This window comes from Pleurodeles waltl, chromosome 10 (genome assembly GCF_031143425.1).
Source record: "Pleurodeles waltl isolate 20211129_DDA chromosome 10, aPleWal1.hap1.20221129, whole genome shotgun sequence".
In the NCBI taxonomy this organism is placed as follows: domain Eukaryota; kingdom Metazoa; phylum Chordata; class Amphibia; order Caudata; family Salamandridae; genus Pleurodeles; species Pleurodeles waltl.
Genome location: NC_090449.1, coordinates 148,088,272 through 148,114,024, shown reverse-complemented (window position 1 = coordinate 148,114,024; position 25,753 = coordinate 148,088,272). Strand labels below are relative to the sequence as shown.

The following is a 25,753-nucleotide window of genomic DNA, read 5'->3' as shown; positions in this document are numbered from 1 at the left end:
TCCAGGATAGAAGGAAATCAGAGCGCAGCCCCACAGTGTTAACTTGTGCCATGTGGGTGCACCACTGTGAAATCTTCCAGCTCTAGAATGGCACTTGGGGATATTCTAAAAGGTGAGGAATCTGCAGTAGGAAGTATCTGCCAGAAGAATATGGTTTGCTTCCATTGAAAAGTGCATTGCCAACAGTAATTCGAGGAAAGAGAAGGAATAAGATCCAAAGGTTTTTCACGCTTGAAGATGACCAGAATATAATTAGCATTTTTGCAGGAGGTAAGTTTGAAGGACCTTGCCTGGTCTGGAAATCTGGAATGTTTTACACTAAAGAGGCAAAGTATAAAATGTCATCCTAAAAGCCTCTTTCACACGAAGTGAATGGAAACTCGACACTAGCAGAAAGGAGGAACTGTACCAATTTGTGCTCCAAAGTTGAAGTAGGATTTTTGAGAACTCTGCGCTAGATTCTTGTGCCGTTAATTCTTTTGACCACTATTTCCTGGTTTACAGTGTAGAAAGCTGAGGATAGGTAAAACAGGAGTAGTGTTACACCTTCATTAGCATTATTGATGTTCTTGAGGTCAATCCAGATGTAAATTTATGCAGAGTAGGATTCACTCCTGTATTGCATCTTGTGTCATACAAGAATTTAATTTGTTCAGTGAAGCTAGAGATCTGTAAGAAGCCTGTCTTTTCAAGGGACTCATAAGGAAATAATCTGCTAATTATGGATCAAACAGGTTAGGTACCTACTTCTTTAGTATCAATTAAATATAAAGTATATATATAAATATAAAGTTATAAAGTTTTTTCAGTTCGCTCAGGAACTCTCGCAGTCGATGGGGAAGAGTTCGTCAACACTATTAGAATGACAGATGTCTCTAGGAGGACCATTTTACACTACGGAGTTTGTTGAAGCATGAGGAGGTAAGAGCGTTGATTTGTTGGGTCATCGAGAGGGAGGAGTCTAGGATGATGCTGAGGTTGAGTGCGTGGTTGGCGGGGGTGGGTGCAGGGCCTAGCATGGTGGGCCACCATGGGGGGGTCCCAGGTGTTTTTGTGTGGGCCAAAGAGGATTATTTCGGTTTTGCTTGAGTTGAGTTTCAGGTGGTTGGCTGTCATATATATATATATATCACTTTTGTCAATATGTGTGTGGTTTCCCTGGGGGGTAAAAGGGTCCGACTTGTCTAGTGGCAGTTTTAGTGCCATAAAGAAGCGCAGAAGGTTTATATGCCTACTGCAAAGAGCACATCTGTATTTTATGTAAATAGCTGAGTACATTAGTAAAGTCTATGGAGAGATGAAGGGCACTTTTGCTGGGTGGTAATGAGGGAATCCGAGGAGGAGGGAGTGGGAGCACCAATAATGATTGTTGGACTGGGCGCAGGAGGTGCTAAAGACTGTGACGAATGGTATGTGACAAGGTGTTTTTTGAGTGTCTTGAAAGAACGTGCTGATTGAGGGAAGAAGCGCAGGTAAGGTGGCCTCTACTGTTGCACGTATCACACACACCATCGATTTTGTGACTGTCTACATAGGCTAGTGTTTTAGAGCAACAGTTTAGCCAATAGCAGAGATGGCATCTTGATGGATGACTGCTGCCTGCACTCGGGTTATAGAGGACCGCTCTGACATTGGATCAGAGACTGAGACATCAGATACTGAGACAGCATCTGAGGGATAGGACAATGGCGCAGACTCTGGGAGTGATTTTTCAGTCAGAGGAGTCCCATTCGAAAACTCCTCTTCCAGTACATTATGAGGGAGGTGATGAGGACAGTCCTGCTGTCCCTTCGCAAGCTGTTCGTGCAACTGGGTAATAGTGGGTTAGGCCAACCCAGAGAGCAGGTGAACGCGGCGGCAAGCAGAGAGAGAGTGCTCTCTTGGGAGCTCCCCAATTTAGTTCAGCCCCAAACTCCACCACCCAAATCATATTGTGGAGACATCAAAATTGTCTATGGCAAAACAAACTGGTTTTGTAAGGCAGGCACCTGTGTTTTTGGTCCTGGATTCGGCGGCCATATAGAGAAACACACTAAACCCAAACATTTCTGGAAACTAGACATTCGGGGGAGTCCACAGAGGTGTGACTTGTGTGGATTCCCCAAAGTTTTCTTACCCAGAATACCCTGCAAAGCTGAAATGTTGAAAAAAAACTCAATTTTTCTCGCATTTCTGTCACACAAACTACAGGAATATGCTGGGATCCACAACATTCCTACCACCCAGTGACTCCTCACCTGTCCTGATAAAAACACTACCCCACTTGAGTGCCTACACCTAGTGCCTGTGTCAGGAATGGATCACCCCAGGGTCAACAGCTGCCTCACGTAAGGACCAACATTGACCGTTGTGTGATCTATTCCTGTCACAGGCACCAGGCCTACCCACACAAGTGAGGTATCATATTTATCGGGAGACTTGGGGGAACGCTGGGTGGAAGGAAATTTGTGGCTCCTCTCAGATTCCAGAACTTTCTGTCACCGAAATGTGAGGAAAACTTGTTTTTTTTTAGCCACTTTGAGGTTTTCAAAGGATTCTGGGTAACAGAACCTGGTCTGAGCCCCGCAAGTCACCCCTCCTTGGATTCCCCTAGGTCTCTAGTTTTCAGAAATGCACAGGTTTGGTAGGTTTCCCTAGGTGCCGGCTGAGCTAGAGGCCAAAATCTACAGGTAGGCACTTTGGAAAAAACAGCTGTGTTTTCTATAAAAAAAATAGGATGTGTCCATGTTGTGTTTTGGGGCATTTCCTGTCGCAGGCACTAGGCCTACCCACACAAGTGAGGTATCATTTTTATCGGGAGACTTGGGGGAACATAGAATAGCAAAACAAGTGTTATTGCCCCTTATCTTTCTCTACATTTTTTCCTTCCAAATATAAGAGAGTGTGTAAAAAAAGACGTCTATTTGAGAAATGCCCTGCAATTCACATGCTAGTATGGGCACCTCGGAATTCAGCGATGTGCAAATAACCACTGCTCCTCAAAACCTTATCTTGATCCCATTTTGGAAATGCAAAGGTTTTCTTGATACCTCTTTTTCACTCTTCATATTTCAGCAAATGAATTGCTGTATACCCAGTATAGAATGAAAACCAACTGCAGGGTGCAGCTCATTTATTGGCTCTGGGTACCTAGGGTTCTTGATGAACCTACAAGCCCTTTATATCCCCGCAACCAGAAGAGTCCAGCAGACAAAACGGTATATTGCTTTCAGAAATCTGACATCGCAGGAAAAAGTTACAGAGTAAAACAAAGAAAAATGGCTGTTGTTTTCAGCTCAATTTCGATATTTTTTTTATTTCAGCTGTTATTTTCTGTAGGAAAACCTTGTAGGATCTACACATGACCCCTTGCTGAATTCAGAATTTTGTCTAGTTTTCAGAAATGTTTAGCATTCCGGGATCCAGCATTGGTTTCACACCCATTCCTGTCACTAACTGGAAGGAGGCTGAAAGCACCAAATATAGTAGAAATGGGGTATGTCCCAGTAAAATGCCAAATTTGTGTTGAAAAATGTGGTTTTCTGATTCAAGTCTGTCCGTTCCTGAAAGGTGGGAAGATAGTGATTTCAGCACCAGAAACCCTTTGTTGATGGCATTTTCAGGGAAAAAACCACAAGCCTTCTTCGGCAGCCCTTTTTTCCCCATTTTTTTGGAAAAAACAAAATTTTCACTGTATTTTGGCTATTTTCTTGGTCTCCTCCAGGGGAAACCACCAACTCTGGGTACCATTAGAATCCCTAGGATGTTGGAAAAAAAGGACGCAAATTTGGAGTGGTTAGCTTATGTGGACAAAAAGTTATGAAGCCCTAAGCGCGAACTACCCCAAATAGCCAAAAAAGGGCTCAGCACTGGGGGGGAAAAGGCCCAGCAGCTAAGGGGTTAAATGGAGATTTTTGCTTTTCTTCTGGAAGGCATGTAAAGACACTTAAGAAAGAGACAAATAATGCAGCCTATGTGCATAGGCTACCCTGGTCAAAGTCTTCATCATTAAGTCAAAAAAGGGGCCAGTACATTAGGAGTGTAATTTGTGAACCAAATAAATCTCCCTCACAAACCATTTTTATGATAGAGATGAAGAGTAGGACAGAGTAACCTCATAGGCTGCAGTGACATGGCTTAAACATAGGCTGTGCCTTTATCAACCTAGAGACCACCAGGATCCCATCATGCACAGCTGGTGGCAGTTGCTTCAGTTCTTTTTTAAGGCAATGGGAGACCTATGTAGTTTGCGTGGACACCACGGTCTATTCCACCAGGAAGGAGGGAGGGTTGCTTATGACTTCTCATGGAAATTCCCCTATGTGAGAGATGGAGTTACAGGTAAGAAACTGTTACTCCTCCTGCAGGGGGCTTCCATGTATAGTCATAAGCACGAACAGAATAGCAAGCCCATCCCCACAGAGCGTGGAGGAGACAGAAATCTAGAATATTTAAACTAATAGGTTTCTGAGAGAACCCTGCCCTATTTGAGCATCTGCTCTAGCATCAGAATCTAGGCAGTAGTGCTTAATGAATGTATGAACTGATTTCAAGGTTGAGGCTTAGCAAACCTCTGGAAGAGGAATATTGTGACGGAAAGTGGTAGTAGCCGCTTTCCCTCTAGTAGAGTGTGCTTTTGGCCTAGCTGAGTGTGTGTTAGCCTGGCTGAAGAGGGGTCATACCCAGAAACCGGTCCCAGGATCTTCGTTTCTGGTTCAGGGAGGACCTGGCCTGGCTGTTCGGGCTGGACTGTTCTCATGGGGAACAGGGGCAAGACTGATTTGCATATGGCAGAGTCCAAACTGGAATGGCATGGTGAGCAAAAAAAAAAAAAAAAAAAAAACTGATGGATTAAACCCAGATCTGTGACTGGGGGGTGAATGTTTGATTTGTTCTGCATTCCATCCATCATATTTTGTTTTTGCGTTTGTCACCCCAAGTGGGAATGGTATGCCCAGACGTGGGTTCCGTTCTCACTATGCCACCAGATTCAAGCTAGCCTGGCTGAAGAGGGGTGATACCCCGAAACCGGTCCCTAGATGCTTATTTCTGGTCCAGGGAGGGCCTGGCAGTTCTAGCTGGACTGTGTCATGGGGAACAGGGTCAAGACTGATTTGCATATGGCAGAGTCCAAACTGGAATGGCATGGTGAGCAAAAAAAAACAACAAAAAAAACTGATGGATTAAACCCATATCTGTGATTGGGGGTGAATGTTTGATTTGGTCTACATTCCGTCCATCAGCTGTTCTTTTTGAATTAGCCTTTTGATAGCATAGTAAAATACGTGAGACTATCCATTGCAAAATGGATTGTTTAGAGGTGGCTATGCCTCTACAGAGGGAACCATAATCGATAAACTGGTCTGATCTGCAGATGTCCTGTGTCTTGTCAAGATAGAATTTCAAAACTCGTCTCACATCCAAGGAATGGCGGTTCTTTCCACTGGAGTAGAGGGATTCTGAAAAAATGTTGGCAAAGAGTTTGTCTAGTTGACATGAAAGTCCGAAACCACCTTTGGGAGGAATTTCAGATAAGTCCTCATGACCACTTTGCTTGAATGAAATACATTGTATGGTTCATGCAAAAAGAGTGCCTGGATCTCGCTAACCCTGTGGGCAGATGTGATCGCACAAGGAAAGCGGTTTTCCAAGACAGAAGGGTTCCTGCATAAGGCATGAAAGGACTATCTTGAGCTCCCATGTAGGGGGAAGGGTGCCTAATGGGAGGAAAACCTTTTTCATCCCCTCTAGGAAATCCTTCATGACAAGGATTTTGAAAAAAGAGATTTCTTACAGACATTTTCTGTAGGCAGTAAGAGCTTCAAGGTGAACCTTTATAGAAGAGAATTGCAAGTCAGAGTGTGCCAAATGGAGTAAGTATGGAAGAATGACATCTTCCTGGCAAGTGGTAGGGTCTTCTATTTTAGATGAACACCAACATGCAAAATCCCTTCCATTTGAAGGCACATGCTGAGCGTGTGGAAGGCCATTTCACCTCTCTGAGGACCGCCATGCAGACCTGCACTAGATTCAAATGTCCATACTGCACTAGCTCAGGAGCCATTCTGAAAAGCTTAGAGGAGGAATTCGGGCGCACTATTGGGCCTCCAAATTTCACCAGTAGCTCTGGTCTGCATGGCAGCTTGAGATGTGGATTGACAAACCAGTGAAGGAGTTCTGTGAACCACCATTGACGTTGCCAATCCGGAGCTATGAGTATCATATCTTGGCTCTCGTGTGGGACAGCTTGATGCGGACTGCTGAGATGAGGGGCACTCGCAGAAAAGCATAGAGAAATCTGCCGGACCTGTTGATCCGTAGGGCATTCCCCAGTGCCCCTGGCTGGAAATTCCTAGAGGCGAAGCTTTGGCATTTGATATTGGCAAACAAGTTGATGGTCGGAGTTCGTTACAGACCCACTTGTGGTTTTCTTGAAGGAGTCTGCTGAGAGAATCGGTTTGAGTATGTTGTACACCTGGAAGGTGAATCGCAGTGATAGAGAGGTCTCTGGCCAGAAGACATTTCTAGATTGTTTGGACTTTGTGAGACAAGGGCCTGGACCTCGTCACTCCCTGCTTGTTGGGATAGTACATAGTTACTGTGTTGTTCATCTGAACAAGCAGTGAGTTGGAGCTGAACGATGTATGAAACGCCTTCAGCGCCAGACGGACTGCGCGCACCTTTGAGAAATTTACGTGATATGTTGAGTCTCTCTGCAGCCACTTGCCCTGAATTTGAAGGTGGTAGATATGGGCTCCCCATCCTAGTAGAGAGGCATCTCTTCATGGAATGGTGAACCTTGCAGGAGATTGGATAGATAGCACAGCCATTTCAAGGACAGCTTTGCATGGTGGGATAGCTGAATCCCATCGTCCCACTGGTCCTCGTGGAATTCCTGCAGGGGTCTCACGTGGAGACAAGAATTCAGTGTGAGAAATATGCAGGAAGCCACTGAGCCGAGGATAGAGGATACTGTTCTCATGGTTGGATGAGAGGTTTTCAGGAGAGCTTGAGGTTTCCAAAGAACAGAGGAGTGTCTCTTCCCTGGAGGACACAAGCTTGCTTGGAGGGTGTTGCTGGAGATCCCCAGATAGTGTAATAGTTGAATTGGGACAGAGGTCGACTTTGCATGGTTGACATGAAGGCCCAGCCGTTGTAGGAGATTGCAAGTCCAATTTTAGTGAAGCTAAACCTCTTGAGACGTGGACACCTTGATCAGTCAATCTTCTAGATATGGGTAGACAAATACTTGTGTTTTCAGAGATGGCAAGAACTACTGCCATGCATTTGGAGAAAGTCCTGGGTGCTGACTTCAGGACAAGTGCAAGTAATGGTTGTGCCCCACTATGAACCTCAAGAATTTTCTATGCTTTATGGCTACAGGAATATGAAAGTATGTGTCTTGAAAGTTGATTGAGTAGCGCCTATCCCCTTGGTGTAATTGAGGGTAACTCTTGTGTAATGCCAGCATCCAGAACTTTTCATGCCGAATCCACTCATTGGCTGTTTTGATGTCGAAAATGGGCCTGAATCCGTTCCTGTCTTTCTTTTTGCTGAGAATGTACCTGGAATAGATACCAGTTCCTTGTTGGTGAGAAGGAACAGGCCCCACTGCCTGCTTCTGTAAGAGGATGTCTCTCTCCATTTGTAATTGTGGAAGTTGGAATCTGGATGGTTTCAGAGGAATGGACGATGGAGGACTGGTGAACCAGAGACAATATCCATTGCAAACAATATCCAGAACCCATGCGTCTTGTGTGATGTTTTGCCACTCTTACAGGTAATGTTGGATGCTTCCTCTTACTGGAGTGGGTAATGGAAGTGGAGGAAGAAATGATTCAGGGTTTTGATCCTAATAGATGCTTGCCTCCCTGATCAGGTCGCTGGTTTGGTCTTCCTCTAGCCTTTTCTTCTGGAGGGGGTGGGGGGCATTAAAAAGTTTTAAAACCACTAGGGGGATGCTCAACAAACTGTTGCAGTGATTTCCACAGAGCTCCGTCATATCTGCCCAATAGGGCAGAGGCGCTTACAGCCTTCATTGTGTTTGCTGCAGTACTGCAGACCTGCCATCCCAGAAAGTCTAGTTTGTGACTCTTTGTCCCGTGGAACTGTCTAAGTAGGTGCAATGGCAGGTTGTTTCTTTGCAGCCACTACAATGTCAGACTCCGGCGTTGAGCCCATCTAGAGGAAGGCCGGGTCCTGCTCCAGGGGACGGTACTTTTTCCTGTAGCCTTGATGGAGCTGGCTTAATAGATTATGGGGTTAAGTAGACATCCATTGCATGGTCTAAGAGACCGGGAACTAGAGGTAGCAAAGAATGTGAGGCTGACCTAGGTTGCAGGGTCTCAAAGATGACCGATGTCGTTGGTGTTGGAGTGGACATCGGAATGTTTTGTTTGTTAGCACCCCTGACCAAAACTTCTTGAAATGTAGAAATGTCATCAACAGGTGAAATGTGTGGAGGTGGGCAGTCACGGTCTGTGGCCATCTCCCAGTACTTGTAGAGGAGGTGTAAGGAAATGCCTCCTTGGCATGGTTGCCCCCTGACTTTTTGCCTTTGCTGATGCTATGTTTACAATTGAAAGTGTGCTGAGGCCTGCTAACCAGGCCCCAGCACCAGTGTTCTTTCCCTAACCTGTACTTTTGTATCCACAATTGGCAGACCCTGGCATCCAGATAAGTCCCTTGTAACTGGTACTTCTAGTACCAAGGGCCCTGATGCCAAGGAAGGTCTCTAAGGGCTGCAGCATGTCTTATGCCACCCTGGAGACCTCTCACTCAGCACAGACACACTGCTTGCCAGCTTGTGTGTGCTAGTGAGGACAAAACGAGTAAGTCGACATGACACTCCCCTCAGGGTGCCATGCCAGCCTCTCACTGCCTATGCAGTATAGGTAAGACACCCCTCTAGCAGGCCTTCCAGCCCTAAGGCAGGGTGCACTATACCATAGGTGAGGGTACCAGTGCATGAGCATGGTACCCCTACAGTGTCTAAACAAAACCTTAGACATTGTAAGTGCAGGGTAGCCATAAGAGTATATGGTCTGGGAGTCTGTCAAACACGAACTCCACAGCACCATAATGGCTACACTGAAAACTGGGAAGTTTGGTATCAAACTTCTCAGCACAATAAATGCACACTGATGCCAGTGTACATTTTATTGTAAAATACACCACAGAGGGCACCTTAGAGGTGCCCCCTGAAACTTAACCGACTGTCTGTGTAGGCTGACTAGTTCCAGCAGCCTGCCACACCAGAGACATGTTGCTGGCCCCATGGGGAGAGTGCCTTTGTCACTCTGAGGCCAGTAACAAAGCCTGCACTGGGTGGAGATGCTAACACCTCCCCCACGCAGGAGCTGTGACACCTGGCGGTGAGCCTCAAAGGCTCACCCCTTTGTCACAGCCCAGCAGGGCACTCCAGCTTAGTGGAGTTGCCCGCCCCCTCCGGCCACGGCCCCCACTTTTGGCGGCAAGGCCGGAGGGAACAAAGAAAGCAAGAAGGAGGAGTCACTGGCCAGTCAGGACAGCCCCTAAGGTGTCCTGAGCTGAGGTGACTCTGACTTTTAGAAATCCTCCATCTTGCAGATGGAGGATTCCCCCAATAGGGTTAGGATTGTGACCCCCTCCCCTTGGGAGGAGGCACAAAGAGGGTGTACCCACCCTCAGGGCTAGTAGCCATTGGCTACTAACCCCCCAGACCTAAACACGCCCTTAAATTTAGTATTTAAGGGCTACCCTGAACCCTAGAAAATCAGATTCCTGCAACTACAAGAAGAAGGACTGCCTAGCTGAAAACCCCTGCAGAGGAAGACCAGAAGACGACAACTGCCTTGGCTCCAGAAACTCACCGGCCTGTCTCCTGCCTTCCAAAGATCCTGCTCCAGCGACGCCTTCCAAAGGGACCAGCGACCTCGACATCCTCTGAGGACTGCCCCTGCTTCGAAAAGACAAGAAACTCCCTAGGACAGCGGACCTGCTCCAAGAAAAGCTGCAACTTTGTTTCCAGCAGCTTTAAAGAACCCTGCAAGCTCCCCGCAAGAAGCGTGAGACTTGCAACACTGCACCCGGCGACCCCGACTCGGCTGGTGGCGATCCAACACCTCAGGAGGGACCCCAGGACTACTCTAAGACTGTGAGTACAAAAACCTGTCCCCCCTGAGCCCCCACAGCGCCGCCTGCAGAGGGAATCCCGAGGCTTCCCCTGACCGCGACTCTTTGAATCCTAAGTCCCGACACCTGGGAGAGACCCTGCACCCGCAGCCCCCAGGACCTGAAGGACCGGACTTTCACTGGAGGAGTGACCCCCAGGAGTCCCTCTCCCTTGACCAAGTGGAGGTTTCCCCGAGGAACCCCCCCCTTGCCTGCCTGCAGCGCTGAAGAGATCCCTAGATCTCCCATTGACTTCCATTACAAACCCGACGCTTGGTTCTACACTGCACCCGGCCGCCCCCACGCTGCTGAGGGTGAAATTTCTGTGTGGGCTTGTGTCCCCCCCGGTGCCCTACAAAACCCCCCTGGTCTGCCCTCCGAAGACGCGGGTACTTACCTGCAAGCAGACCGGAACCGGGGCACCCCCTTCTCTCCATTCTAGCCTATGTGTTTTGGGCACCACTTTGAACTCTGCACCTGACCGGCCCTGAGCTGCTGGTGTGGTGACTTTGGGGTGGCTCTAAACCCCCAACGGTGGGCTACCTTGGACCAAGAACTGAACCCTGTAAGTGTCTTACTTACCTGGTAAAACTAACAAAAACTTACCTCCCCCAGGAACTGTGAAAATTGCACTAAGTGTCCACTTTTAAAACAGCTATTTATCAATAACTTGAAAAGTATACATGCAATTTTTATGATTTAAAGTTCCTAAAGTACTTACCTGCAATACCTTTCGAATGAGATATTACATGTAGAATTTGAACCTGTGGTTCTTAAAATAAACTAAGAAAAGATATTTTTCTATACAAAAACCTATTGGCTGGATTTGTCTCTGAGTGTGTGTACCTCATTTATTGTCTATGTGTATGTACAACAAATGCTTAACACTACTCCTTGGATAAGCCTACTGCTCGACCACACTACCACAAAATAGAGCATTAGTATTATCTATTTTTACCACTATTTTACCTCTAAGGGGAACCCTTGGACTCTGTGCATGCTATTCCTTACTTTGAAATAGCACATACAGAGCCAACTTCCTACAGGAGGTCTCATTGGTTTGTCTGTATCGAGACCTTCCTGAATGGTGCCAATGGTGTGAGCGCCTGGATGATACAGATGAGTGCCTTGAACTGTATTGGCGGTGTCTAGAGTAACTATGTGAGCGATGAAGTGAACAGGAACGAGATTTGGATCTTGGCGCAGTAGTGAGTGGCGCTGGTGTTAGAGGAGGAAGCTCTCTGGGCCTTGGTGGTGAAGGCAGAGTAGGCTGTGGAGGAGGAAGAAGAGAAGGCGCTGGAAGAGGCGAAGCTGGTGCACCCAGTGACAGAGAGTAGGTGAGTCTGGTGCAGTGAAGTCTACTTTTTCTGCACGCTTCCTGAGGCCTGGAAGAGGCCAAAACAGTAATCAAAGTCAACAGACCTCACTCCCTCAACGTAAATCTACTCTTTGGCAGTGAATGATAACTCAATGCCTGAGTATGCCTCGACAGCAACAGACTGTGCCTTGATGTCAATCCTGATCGCGCCTTCAATCGATGACAATGTGTCGACGTCAATATATATCTCAACTTATTGTCAATGGGCTCCTCGACATCGAACGAGGTCTGTGGGACCATAGCGTTGTCACCTTTGGTACCCATTGCCTTGACGGTGATCTGTGGCACTTCTTAAATGTCAACCCATGGATAGATGGCAAACAGGTCAGCGCTGTACCTCTTCTCGACAGGGCACAATGATGTTTTTCATCCGTTTTTTGTCTGGAAAATTCTCCAGAGACTGGTGACAGAGCTCTGGTAGAGGACTGACCCTCTCCTCGCCCTTAGGTCCCACCTGCAGATTGCATCTTCTGCTTTTGTCGCTCCTCTGCAAACTGAAGGCGAATCTTCTCCCTGTCATGGAGGGTGCATCTTGAGAAGTTCCTGCAGATATAGCAAGTGTCAGGAAGATGAGTATCTGGAAGATAGTATACATACTCTGTGAGGATCTGGCATGGTCTTTTTTTTCTCCCACAGTCTGGGCACTTATCAAAAAAGATGGCATTTTTGAAGCCAAAAAACAAAGATTTCTGTTAGAAAATGACAGAAAAGGGCAGGGAGAGACCAAGTAGTTCCTCAGTAAAATTCAGAGGTGAATGTTCTTGAAAGAAAACCCAAAAAACTGAAATTGGCCAGGCTCAATGCACCAGGGTCCGGTCAGTAGGAGACAGAAAAAAAGAACTGAAGCAACTACCACCAGCTGTGCATGACAGGATACTTGTGGTATCTGGGTTCTTAAAAGCCTCTATTTTAGCCATATAATGGCAGCCTAAGGCTACTCTGTCCTACTCTCCATCTCTATCACAAAAAAGGGTTTGTGAGGGAGATTTATTCTGTTTACAAATTACTCTCATATTACAATTTATTGCCCCTTTTTTGACTTCATGATGAAGACTGCACCCAGGGTAGCCTACGTGTATAGGCTGTATTATTTGTCTCTTTTTTTAAGTGTCTTTATAGGCCTTTCTGGAGAAAGGCGAAAATCTCCACCTAAGAAGATATATTTTAAAGAAGTGCTCTGGTGTGCCCGCACATGGGTAGGACTGTTCAATGCTTATGTCCTTACATGGAAATCCCCTACAAGAGAAATGAGTTTCCCAGACATTTGTAGGGTTGTAGGTGCTTTTGCCTGGATTCAACTTCAGATAGCTCAAAGACATCATTTCACTGCATGTTTTCAAAGCCTGAAGGAGTAAGTTTGTGGTAGAGTCTTTCCCAAAGTTAAACAGCAGTTTGGTGACACGAACATATATAAAAATACATTTCCATCTTGTGAAACAGATGATCCAAAGGGCAAAGGTAGAAAATAAAAGGGGAAGAGGAAAGAATCAAAGCCCAGGAGAACAGGTCTTGGGGCAAGAGTAAATGATCTATGGTCTGAACCTTTTCCTGCAAAAAGGGAGGAACCCAGCTCAGCACTGTGCCCTCAAAGAAGATTTCCCAAAGGATGACGTTAATGAGGAGGATCTAGTGGTTGACTGTTTAACGTAGCAGAAAGTTCTAGAAAATCCAAGACCATAAGCTACCTTTATCCACCATCAGTATTATCCATTCATCCAATACAGAGACTACTACCATTATCTGTGCTGTGGCCAAGCCAAACACCAGTCTGCCTATGTTCTGACAACTGGTTATGTTCCACAACACTGTGTAGCTGGAAAGACACTACTCTCAACTAATTTGCCACTGTAAGGAAGCAAAGAAAATGGCGGAAAGTTGGCTCTGTGGGGATGAAAGGCTCAGTCTCATGAGCAAAATCCAGTCAAAGCACTGATTAGCAATCATTACAGGGTACCAGAATTATAATATTTAGGATCATGCCGCTATTAGTAACCGCTGGGCAAACATCTTTAGGTGATTCAGAAGACTGAATTATCAGTGGATCTTTGGTTTAAGACAAGCTTATTTCTTGTAGTGCTGGTAGGTAGGCAACATTAAAGTTGCACACACAATGATGGCTATTTACACAAGGGTAATCCATAAATCATGGTAGTGTCTACAACCTGAGGTCAGACTAAGGTTAATGACTTGACCCCATCCAAGAACCAGGAGTGTCACCCATATCTACCTGCGGAGTGTAAATCATTCCTATGAGAATACCTGAATTATTTGAACACCAGTATTCACCTCAGACAGGCTGGCATTTTACACCATGTGTACACTGTGCATCATATTAGCAAGTGTTATACAAAATACACTCTTAAGGAGTTATACAAAATTCGAATCAAATCTCATCCATGAAAAAAGGAGTAAAACCCATATTCTCGATGCACAATGGTGTTTGATTCCAACACCATTAAATGTGATATTTCCAGACTATTTCTCAACACAGGCAGTCAAAGGGGATGGTAGCAGACAAGAACATCTACAAGCATTTCATGACTGGTTTTAAAATTGCAGTGGAAACTATGTTTTATAAACACATTCAATTTCTTTTTGACTTCCCATAAAATCTTTCATCTCACAATTCAATAATAGAAATTTGAGGTGTGAAATGCACTGTTTGCAAAACCTTTTCAAAATAATTACTTTGGAATAACGCCTTAACCTGCCTACAACCCCACCCTGTTCTCCTACTGCAGGACCTGGCTAACTATCAACACTCACATTAAATCAAGAAAATGTGTGTGATCCGTTTCCAGCCTTGGTGGTTTATCATTCTGCATTCAGCCTTGATTAAAGCATTTTTCTGAAGTGTATGTCTATATATCACATTATTTAATTGAAGATAAGCAGCGATGCAAAGGACAGCTTGTAAAAATGGAAAGGTGATCATTTCAGGTTTTTCTCTATGCTATATAAATGCGTGGGTATACCACAGTGTCACTGCAATAGTTTTTCAATCTCTCTATAACCTAACAGTAAACCAAGAGGCTTGAAAGAAAATATCATCTTGCAGCTCAAACCAAAGACTTATTTTATCACAAGAGAATTCTTAAGAGGTCCCAGTAACTAGGCTGCATATGTGAATTATAGTTCATCAAGCAGAGCATAAATATCTTTATAAGCATGATGTATTGCACCTTTCTGAAGGAAATACGAATTGCAGGTTTAACAATTGAACAGTCACAACTTAAGAAAGGTATTGTGAATTGTAGTCACTTGTGGAAAAAATAAGTCGAACATAGAAAATATTTACTTACCTGTAACTGTATTCTCCAGCTTTGATATCTTTGACTGTCTTGACTCAACCCAGTCGTTCAGCTGCCAGTCCCACAGTAACATTACCATAGCAGCATCATTTAAACATAGCCGAAGAGTTGCCTAGCCAATTGATTGAAAAAGAACCAGACTTTAGGCATAGTAAAGACCATACTTCCCTAGAGGCCACCATCCCTTAGATTTTGTAGCACTATTGTGAAGGATTACAGTAACAGGTGAGCATCTTGTGGGAGGAGAGTGGGTCATCCCTGAATCTTTGAAAGATACCAAAGCTGGAGAACTACTGTTAAGTGTAGGAAGTTGGCTCTGTATGCACTATTTCAAAGTAAGGAATAGTATGCACAGAGTCCAAGGGTTCCCCTTAGAGGTAAGATAGTGGCAAAAAGAGATAATACTAATGCTCTATTTTGTGGTAGTGTGGTCGAGCAGTAGGCTTATCAAAGGAGTAGTGTTAAGCATTTGTTGTACATACACACAGGCAATAAATGAGGAACACACACTCAGAGACAAATCCAGCCAATAGGTTTTGTTATAGAAAAATATATTTTCTTAGTTTATTTTAAGAACCACAGGTTCAAATTCTACATGTAATATCTCATTTGAAAGGTATTGCAGGTAAGTACTTTAGGAACTTTGAATAATCACAGTAGCATATATACTTTTTACATAAAACACAATAAGCTGTTTTAAAAGTGGACACAGTGCAATTCACAGTTCCTGGGGGAGGTAAAGTATTGTTAGGTTTTGCAGGTAAGTAAACCACCTACGGGGTTAAGATTGGGGTCCAAGGTAGCCCACCGTTGGGGGTTCAGAGCTACCCCAAAGTTACCACTCCAGCAGCTCAGGGCCAGTCAAGTGGTGCCCAAAACGCATAGGCTTCAATGGAGAGAAGGGGGTGCCCCGGTTCCAGTCTGCCAGCAGGTAAGTACCCGCGTCTTCGGAGGGAAAACCAGGGGGGTTTTGTAGGGCACCGGGGGGGGGGACACAAGTTCACACAAAAAAGTACACCCTCAGCGGCACTGGGGCGGCCGGGTGCAGTGTAGAAACAAGTGTCGGGTTTCCAATGTAAATCAATGGGAGACCAAGGGGTTTCTTCAGCGATGCAGGCAGGCAAGGGGGGGGCTCCTCGGGGTAGCCACCACCTGGGCAAGGGAGAGGGCCTCCTGGGGGTCACTCCTGCACTGAAGTTCCGATCCTTCAGGTGCTGGGGGCTGCGGGTGCAGGGTCTTTTCCAGCCGTCGGGATTTTAGAGTCCGGCAGTCGCGGTCAGGGGGAGCCTGGGGATTCCCTCTGCAGGCGTCGCTGTGGGGACTCAGGGGGGACAACTTTGGTTACTCACAGTCTCGGAGTCGCCGGAGGGTCCTCCCTGAGGTGTTGGTTCTCCACCAGTCGAGTCGTGGTCGCCGGGTGCAGTGTTGCAAGTCTCACGCTTCTTGCGGGGATTGCAGGGGTCTTTAAATCTGCTCCTCTGAAACAAAGTTAGTCTTTTTGGAGCAGATCCGCTGTCCTCTGGAGTTTCTTGTTCCTCTTGAAGCAGGGCAGTCCTCTGAGGATTCAGAGGTCGCTGGTCCTTGAGAAAGCGTCGCTGGAGCAGGTTTCTTTAGAAGGCAGGAGACAGGCCGGTAGGACTGGGGCCAAAGCAGTTGGTGTCTTCTTTCTTCTTCTGCAGGGGTTTTCAGCTCAGCAGTCTTCTTCTTCAGTAAGTTGCAGGAATCTAAATTCTTAGGTTCAGGGGAGCCCTTAAATACTAAATTTGAGGGCGTGTTTAGGTCTGGGTGGTTAGTAGCCAATGGCTACTAGCCCTGAGGGTGGGTACACCCTCTTTGTGCCTCCTCCCAAGGGGAGGGGGTCACATTCCTATCCCTATTGGGGGAATCCTCCATCTGCAAGATGGAGGATTTCTAAAAGTTAGAGTCACCTCAGCTCAGGACACCTTAGGGGCTGTCCTGACTGGCCAGTGACTCCTCCTTGTTTTTCTCATTATCTTTCCTGGACTTGCCGCCAAAAGTGGGGGCTGTGTCCAGGGGGCGGGCATCTCCACTAGCTGGAGTGCCCTGGGGCATTGTAACACGAAGCTTGAGCCTTTGAAGCTCACTGCTAGGTGTTACAGTTCCTGCAGGGGGGAGGTGTGAAGCACCCCCACCCAGAGCAGGCTTTGTTTCTGTCCTCAGAGAGCACAAAGGCTCTCACCACATGGGGTCAGAAACTCGTCTCTCAGCAGCAGGCTGGCACAGACTAGTCAGTCCTGCACTGAACAATTGGGTAAAATACAGGGGGTATCTCTAAGATGCCCTCTGTGTGCATTTTTTAATAAATCCAACACTGGCATCAGTGTGGGTTTATTATTCTGAGAAGTTTGATACTAAACTTCCCAGTATTCAGTGTAGCCATTATGGAGCTGTGGAGTTCGTTTTTGACAGACTCCCAGCCCATATACTCTTATGGCTACCCTACACTTACAATGTCTAAGGTTTTGCTTAGACACTGTAGGGGTATAGTGCTCATGCACATATGCCCTCACCTGTGGTATAGTGCACCCTGCCTTAGGGCTGTAAGGCCTACTAGAGGGGTGACTTACCTATGCCACAGGCAGTGGGAGGTTGGCATGGCACCCTGAGGGGAGTGCCATGTCGACTTAGTCATTTTCTCCCCACCAGCACACACAAGCTGGCAAGCAGTGTGTGTGCTGAGTGAGGGGTCCCTAGGGTGGCATAAGACATGCTGCAGCCCTTAGAGACCTTCCCTGGCATCAGGGCCCTTGGTACCAGGGGTACCAGTTACAAGGGACTTACCTAGGTGCCAGGGTTGTGCCAATTGTGGAAACAATGGTACATTTTAGGTGAAAGAACACAGGTGCTGGGGCCTGGTTAGCAGGGTCCCAGTACACTTCTCAGTCAAGTCAGCATCAGTATCAGGCAAAAAGTGGGGGGTAACTGCAACAGGGAGCCATTTCTTTACATTAAGTAAACATTTTCTTCTCCACCATTGGCTATTTCATAGATCCACATGCTTGAAGCGGAACAAGCAGAACTTTAAACCAATACAGAAGCATAACAGTGGATGGCTGGTATAGCAAAACTGAACTTGCCTTACTAAAAAGGAATGCTTGACCAACTGCCTCAATGCGGAGTCTCTCTGTACTGCAGTTTCTACACTGTTTTGTAAAAGTGCCAATTCCTCCAGCAAGCTACCCGACATGTCTGCCACCAGCACTCCAGTGAACAATGCTGTAGAATTCTTGTGAAGTACACTGTAACAGAACCTTAAAACAGTCTGCCGGCTTCTGAAGGTCGGGACATTATTGCTGCTCCAACACTGCATGTTACACCTTGTTTAAAGATAGAACGTCCACTTGAGGATTGCAGGATCCCACTAATTCAATTTTTCAGTCACATTTACAGAAGCACTTAGTTCTATTTAAGTAGAATTTAAGACACCCCACCCCTGAAGTCCAGCCTGTGCAGGGCTCTTCTGGCTGCATTGGAAGGATTTTGTAAAAGGCCCTTTAGTATCACCAGTTTATTCAGGTGAAAGTCAGAAGGAAGCTCATGAGTATATAAAAAAAAAAAAGAACAAAAAAAAAAAAAGACAAAGGGTTTCTTCCTAGTGTGACTGATGACCATGCTTCCACCTCAGTGATTCACGTTTAGCTCTTTTATAGAGGTCGGCAGACTACTTAAGTGAAAAAGTTTACATCTTCATTGCTATGTTTAACATTATACTACTATGGTAATTTTACAGTGAGGATCGCAGTTCGATAACTGGGATAATTTATGCACGTAAATCTAGGAACGATACAATGCTGGAGAACAGAGTCTTGCCAAAGTGCTACAGTTAAATATTATCCAACCTGGAATTGAGATGAATGTGGCCGTAGGCTATAATTAAAATCAAGGATTAGTAGGACAAATAAATATGAGGATTAAGCTTTACAAATATTCCAGGTGGCAATATTTCTTTATAACATGACCAAATAAAAATAGATTCACAATTATTTATAAGGCAAAATAAAACGCTGCTTTTTTGCGTGAAAATGTTAGCCAGATATTTGTAACCTAATATCAATTTTGTAACAGATGAAGCAAGCTTTCCTGATGTCCTAGTAAAGAGTGAAGCAAATTTAAAGAACTTGCATACATTATTTAAGCGCATTGCAATGTCTGTTTTCAAGACGTGGCAACAGAGCTTCGGGTTGCCAAGAAACGAACAGCAAACCTGAGTAGATAATACTCAAAAACAATACAAACAATAATGCACTTACTGGCAGACTTGACACGTGACGTCAGATTGCAGTCCGCCTGTAAAGATTTGGTCTATAATGCAGTTACAATGGTTGGGATTGTTGGCCTTTTTTCCATTATCGTCACCTTAAAATGAAAACAGATAGACATGTTTACTGTAAGGTACAAAAAAGGCCATTTGTAGTCAAGTCAAAATTAAAGATAAACCAGATGTATCAGCTAAAACCACATTTTGCACACCTAAACAAACGCACAAGAGCCCTGGCATTATCAAATAACTCTCTCAAACCATAACATCAGACTGCTCCATTTGCAAATGGGTTATTTTATATGATCCTGCTACATTTAGGCATTTGGTCATAAAGTGGGCACTTGTGCATCCAATGAGCATGTGGGCCAAAAGTATATGCAAGCTCACACATTTAACGAAAACACCAACAATTATGCAGTTGCATAGAGGAGGCATATTTCCGATTTACTATGAACAGAAACCATTAGAGTTCAGTAGTCTTCTTGGGCAATAAGAACACAACTAACAAAGTAAAATTAGCACAATGGTGGACTTGGGGGACAAAAAAAGTCCATAAACTGGACTGAAATCTGGAATAGCATTTGGGCCGCAGACAGACAAATACTATATAAAAAAAGGAAGGATGATTGGGGAACTGTGTATAGGTAATTGGCACAATTTTACAATATCCAATAACAAATCATTAGGGCAAGTTTCCAATACGTTGTTTTTATTCAAAATGTCTAAATGAGTGGGAGAAAATGGACCAAGAACAAACATAAAAAACAATATTTACTTATTTCAACAGACAACATGCTTCAGAAAGCTACTTGTCCTGTAATAAAAAAATCCTCTTTCCCTTTGGTGTCATGCAAGGAATGATAAGTTATGTAAGCATTCTCATATCATAAATCTAAAAATAGCATCTCAGATGTCGGCCCTAATTATGGTCCAGTGTAGTTTACAGCTAGGCTAAGATTATGCCACCATTCCAATAATAGTCTCTAAACATATTAAGGGTCTATTTATGTGACAACGTACACATAGAAGTACAGTTCATGAAGTTGAATCTGATTAAATGAACTCTCTGATCACAGTAAGACTGTCAGTAGGAGAATTGGTTGTAAGTGTTTAGGATGTATCAATTTTATGTCTTGTAGTCAAAAAGGTCTCTTGTGGATAATACCAATACTTAGAGGCTATTTTGGATGAGCCCACTAATTATCATTGCTTGGATTTCTTTCCCATCTCATCTGTTTGTTCCGTATTCTAGGAATTCTAAGAGTGCAGGGGTCAGATTTCTAAATCTCTGGGCAAAGGACTTAGTCAATTCACCAATACGAATTAGAAATCCAATTTTACTGCAACCCATACACAACCCACCATGCAATACTGCACAGAATCTGTTGTCTAGTAATGCGGTATTAGTAACTATAACCCCCACCCCGCCAGATTATTTCAGGAACATTGGAACACAAACCCTCCCTTTGTAAGTGTACAGCTCACTCACAATAGCACTAAGAAATGGGATATGTATTTCAAAATCCCAACCTAGTGCATAAAATATGGATGGTAACCACACGGAATGGGAAAAAAGATGAAACTAAGCATTCCATGGTCAACAAAGAAAGCAACAACATTTCTTACATGGTTACTGAGTTCCTAGCATCCCAACACCCTTGACCTATATGTAGGGGCTGTGCTAATTCTAGCTAAAGCAGTAAATAGCAAGCCTGTATGAGTTGGTCAAGATGAATCTCACATCATACATGTGTTTTGTTTATGAAATAAACAAGTGAGCTAGTCCCCATCCCTGTTTATTTGGGGATGGAAAATAAACAATGACAGGCCACTTCTTCTCGCTGTTCCAGAGGTAGCTGCTGAATGAGGCTGCGTGGTGCTGTGATCCGCCATGATTTCTGGCGTGATTGTCCTAGCGCATAGTCCTCACTGACTATGGTTTGATACCTGGGTTTTTATATCATCTGATCACCTATTTTATCTTCTGTAAACACTTTCAGGCACATAAATACCAATAAGACTAAAGAATTAAGTTATGTAAAAAACACACTACCACCCATGAGTATTCAGGCACAGATATATGTCATGGCGGCAAATGAGCCATCTGTAGTTCACATATTAATTGTATGGACCAATGTGCTGCTTTATCCCATCACATCTACAACCCTCAGGCTGTCAATATATAAAAGCACAGCAACAGGTAAAGTTTTACTAAGGTCTGACTTTGAGTTGGTTTTGTTTTAGTTTCTACATTCCACATGCATTAAAATAGAGGCAACATTTATGGAGCTCGTATTTCAAGAGGAGGGTCCACTCAGTCTAATTGAAATGGAGAGTTCTTCTCCAAGCAGCCCAATAATGTTTTTTCCAGGTGACTACACAGCACAAAAGTGTTCGAGCATTTGCTCGAGTTTAAATTAATATGGAAATTAGCCTTTAGTAAACATTTTCCTTGAAATTGTAAAACTATATTCTTTGAAGTTCTGCACCAAATTGCCTGTGTGATTTTTTTTTTTAAATATTATAATTATTACATTTGTGTTTGCTTTCTATCCAGTATTTTTTGTTTTGTTTACTTTAACAGTGTTCTAAAAGCAAGGACTGACAAAGCTAATAAAGACATGACATGCTGACTCTTAATGCTTGCATCAGAATAGCAAGCAGTATATCAAAATGTTGATGGTGAGTGGGAAACAGGCTCACCTTTAATTATATATTTTCTAGGGCTAATTGGTCTACTGGAAAATCCTCTGCTGTAGTTAAGCCCAAATTGTAAAGTGTAATGCTCTTCCACGTAGCTGCTCAGCAGATGTCTTGAGTAACGCTCATGTAGAATGTAAATGTCCCGTAGAGAAAACTTCGAATTACTGTAGCAGAAAATGATGCCACCTGGCGGCGACCTGCTCAGATAAGACAGTCCGTTCCAGGGCAGCCAAAAGTGACTAATCAGCTGGCTGGAAGTACGAATGTCATTGGTTCTGTCTATGTAAAAATTTATGCAAGTGCGCACTTTGAACAAATACAAAGTTTTCTATGCTTCTCATTGATATGGGGGTACTTAGTGAATGAACTCAGGGGTTGACACGCAGGGGGATTTTGAACTTTGTGAAATGTATATTTGGTTCCTTTATTGGTAAGATCTGGTGAACTATCCTCTCCTTGCTGATGGTGGAGCAGGAGCAGTGCTACCTTCCCCACAAGGTAGCTCAGATCCACGCTATGGAGAACCTCAAAGGGAGGCCAAGTCAGCTGGCTAAGTTCCCATGGAATTGGAGGGGGTTGAACAGAAGGGAAAGCCCAGGAACGGCCCTCCCTTACTAGTTTATTGAACTTCTGTGAAAACAAATGTGAAGCATCACCTGTCCTTATGGATGCTGGTACTTTCACCAGGTGAAGAATATTTGATGCCTTCTCTGGCCAAGTGTAGCGCAAACAGAAGTATTTGGTGAGGTTGCATGGAAATGGGCTTTAGCACATTGTTCTTGAACCATAGGTAGAATCTCTTCTTGTCCTTGCAAGTCTGTCATGGCTGGAGCACAAATGCTTGTGTCAGTATTGTCCTGCAATCTCCTGAACTGTCTAGCTAGTAAAATTCTAATTGGTCAGGCACCAAGCCATCAAAGTGAGCAACTTCAAGTTGAGGTTAAGTTTATGACTGTTGTGCTGGACTGAAACCTGGTGGATCCTCAGTTGATCTGGTGGGTACTGGGACAGATGCATTAGAGTGGTGAACCAAAATTACTGTGTCCATGTTGAGATTGTCAGTAGACTCCGTTTTGGTGTTCCTGAACACCCTGGGATTAAAGGGAAATGGCAGAAACCTTAAGGCAAAGACATTCAACCACAACAGAAAGGCAGTGCCTCTAGAGCCCGACTAACAGTACCTGCTTGCAAAGTAGGGGCATTTTGAGAGTGGGACGGCTCTGCTTCCTGGAGATTTGCTGTAGCTGATCTTGATAGAGGTCCTACTCTTGCCATCTGCTTGAGAGATTGAGTGTCCATGTGCCTTTTCAATACCCCAGTTGGGTGTTCCACATTGATGTCTACTTTGTGTCAAATGACCCATGCTAATAGTAGTTGCCACTCATTCGACAAAGGGTGTGAGACCTTGTGTCTCCTTGTTTGGCCATGTAATACATCGAGTTTATGTTTGTTCTGATCAGGACAGATTGGCAAGCTAGCCATGGAAGGAATGCCTGGAGTCCCAGTGTGATCGCACACAGCTCCAAGCTGTTTATGTTGCATGATCTCTCTCTAGGCTAGACCAATGATTCCCCATATGGAGAAGTCCTGCTGCATGTGAGCTCCCCAAACTTCCACAGAAGCACCTGTCATATGCTGAAGGGGATCCCTTTGTTAAGGTAGTCTAGGAATCTATATCACAGCAGAGCTTCTTTGAGACAGTGCAATACTTTTGCTATGCTGCTACAAAACACTGTCGGCTGCTGCCACTGCAGGTGGAGCTCCTGTTGAATCAGTTTATTCAATACACAGCAGAAAGGAAATAGTTATATACAGGATGACATGAGACTCAGAAAGTCATGACTGAAACAGTCTCTCGCAGACAGATGTTTGGAGCTGAAGTTCAAAGTTATGCAACTCACTCTCCATTAGCCAAATACTTTGCCAAAATGCGCATCAAGGTCGCTCCTAATAAAAGGAATTGCATACCAGAATGCGTGGAAGAGGTTTTGGACAGTGAATGTGATGTCCAACTGATGAAAGATTGATGCACGCACGCCACAGTGAAGGTGTTTGTTTTCTTGGGAGGGTTACTGGGTGTGTGTGTGTGTGGAGGAACTCTACAGTGTGTCCCAAGTGCACAATCTGAAGTACCCCAGCTGTCTAGGATGATCTTGGCCAATAAAGGAGTAACGCAGGAGATTCTTTCCAAATGCTAAAAGCTTGTCTTGGCGATACTGTTGGAGGGGCAGTTAGAAATCAGGAACGCTTGGCACTCTACTAGGCCTGCAAAACCTCTTCTTACCAGCCAATCTTTGATAGCTCTGACAACCCTGGCATCACTCTCTAGAATAACACCTTGTTTATAACCAGCTTGCAACACAGGGGATTTTCTGTAATGATACCTGGTCAAAAGGGGTGCTCAAATGAATTGCCTGGACCCTCTGATGAGGCACCCTACAGCGCACCTTCTTCATAATCTTACAGGTCATGAAAACTGCCCTCATTTCTGTAGTGAGCACACCATAAAACTCCTCCTCATACTCTGGAATGAAGTTGATATCAGCTGAGAAGGGCTATAAGGTTTGTTCCAAGGCTTGTTCTTGGTGGCGGACAGACTCAAATTCCAAACCCAAGATGTGGACTGGCAATGAGATTACATCTTCAGTAGCATATATGAATAAAATGTTGGAACCTCCGTTGTCTTGTGTGAAGGTAAGATCAGATCTCAAGGGAATTATTAACAGTAATACTACAGAGAATGTGATCTTATAGTCAACGTGGTCATTGAAAGGAAGGGCATCGATAGGATCCTCACGACAGAGGAGTTCTCAATAGGATCACTGTGGACGTGATGGCAGTTTAGTGTGGCAAGGTCTTTGCTGGTTATGTCACTGTCTATGACTAGGTTGTCAGTCAAAGTGCTGTTGCCATTGGCAATTTTGTAATATTATGGTAGCTTTGCACAGATGGTGGTTTAGGTTGGAGGTCTAAGAGAATCTCAGAAGTGCCATTTGTCCATGCTATCTCATGCACAGGTCGATAGACTGACACCTTCTCTGCAGAGGGTTCGTTTTTTCCTTTTGTAGAGGAGAAGTGGACACTTCTCTGGCCAGCTCAAGTTCTGGTACCTCAACATGTATCCTTTGGCAACACCTTTGTGGGAATGCTTGAGAGCCACTTTGCACAGGATCATCCTGTGATGTGAGGCATTCCGTTTAAGGGTACAAACCTCTCTTTCGTAGAGATATATGAACAGCCTAATTTCCCTGTTTTTTGGAAGGAAACATTTTAAAGATGTTACACAGCAAGGCTCCTGAGGAGGACACAGACAATAAATGGTATGTAAGTGTGGCTCACCTGCAGACATTATTTTGCCCACAGGCTGAGCAAGAGTTAAAGAGATTATTTTCTCCTTATCTACTCTGATAGCAGTTGGAAATGCCTCTGCTGGGCCATAATAAATCAAGGAACTACCGCAGAAACAACTCAGCTTGGTTACAGCTGAAACTGGGGTTGGCTGTAGTGCAGAGGGAAATTCAGGTAGATGTCAAACATCCAGGGAAAAACTGAGATTCAAGGCTACAAAGAATAACACTTTCCATGAACCTCCTCACACACTACATGCTGCAGAAATCTGGGCTATTGTTTTTATGGACAGTAGAGAGCTCAACACTTCCACCCTACTGGCTGAAGTCTGGGTTTTCACACATAAGTAAATGTGCTACTATACGAACTCTGTTGTCCAGCTACTATGGCCATTTTAACACTGTTTACTGCTATTTTAAAAGTACTATGACCTTAGTGCCTGACCATGGGGCGGATTCAAGCATGTGGATCTACAGACGATCCAGTGCTGGAGAATGAGTAATATCCCTTCTTCTTTCAAGAAGATACATTTGTTGGAGACTCAGACTTTCTTTCCTTGGCGATTTGAACTTTCCAGCTGTTTCTGCTCATAACCAAATA

General features: G+C 44.5%; 1 protein-coding gene across 5 annotated transcripts in view; it reads right to left on the bottom strand.

Moving 5' to 3' along the window:
- Nucleotides 1–25,753, bottom strand: part of USP22 (ubiquitin specific peptidase 22) — a 404,497-nt gene that overhangs the window by 116,024 nt on the left and 262,720 nt on the right. For all 5 annotated transcript variants that reach the window (XM_069210051.1, XM_069210046.1, XM_069210048.1 and 2 more), the window contains one exon: nucleotides 19,092–19,197. In XM_069210051.1, coding sequence (XP_069066152.1) covers nucleotides 19,092–19,197 — 106 coding nt within the window. The remainder of the gene's footprint in view (nucleotides 1–19,091; nucleotides 19,198–25,753) is intronic.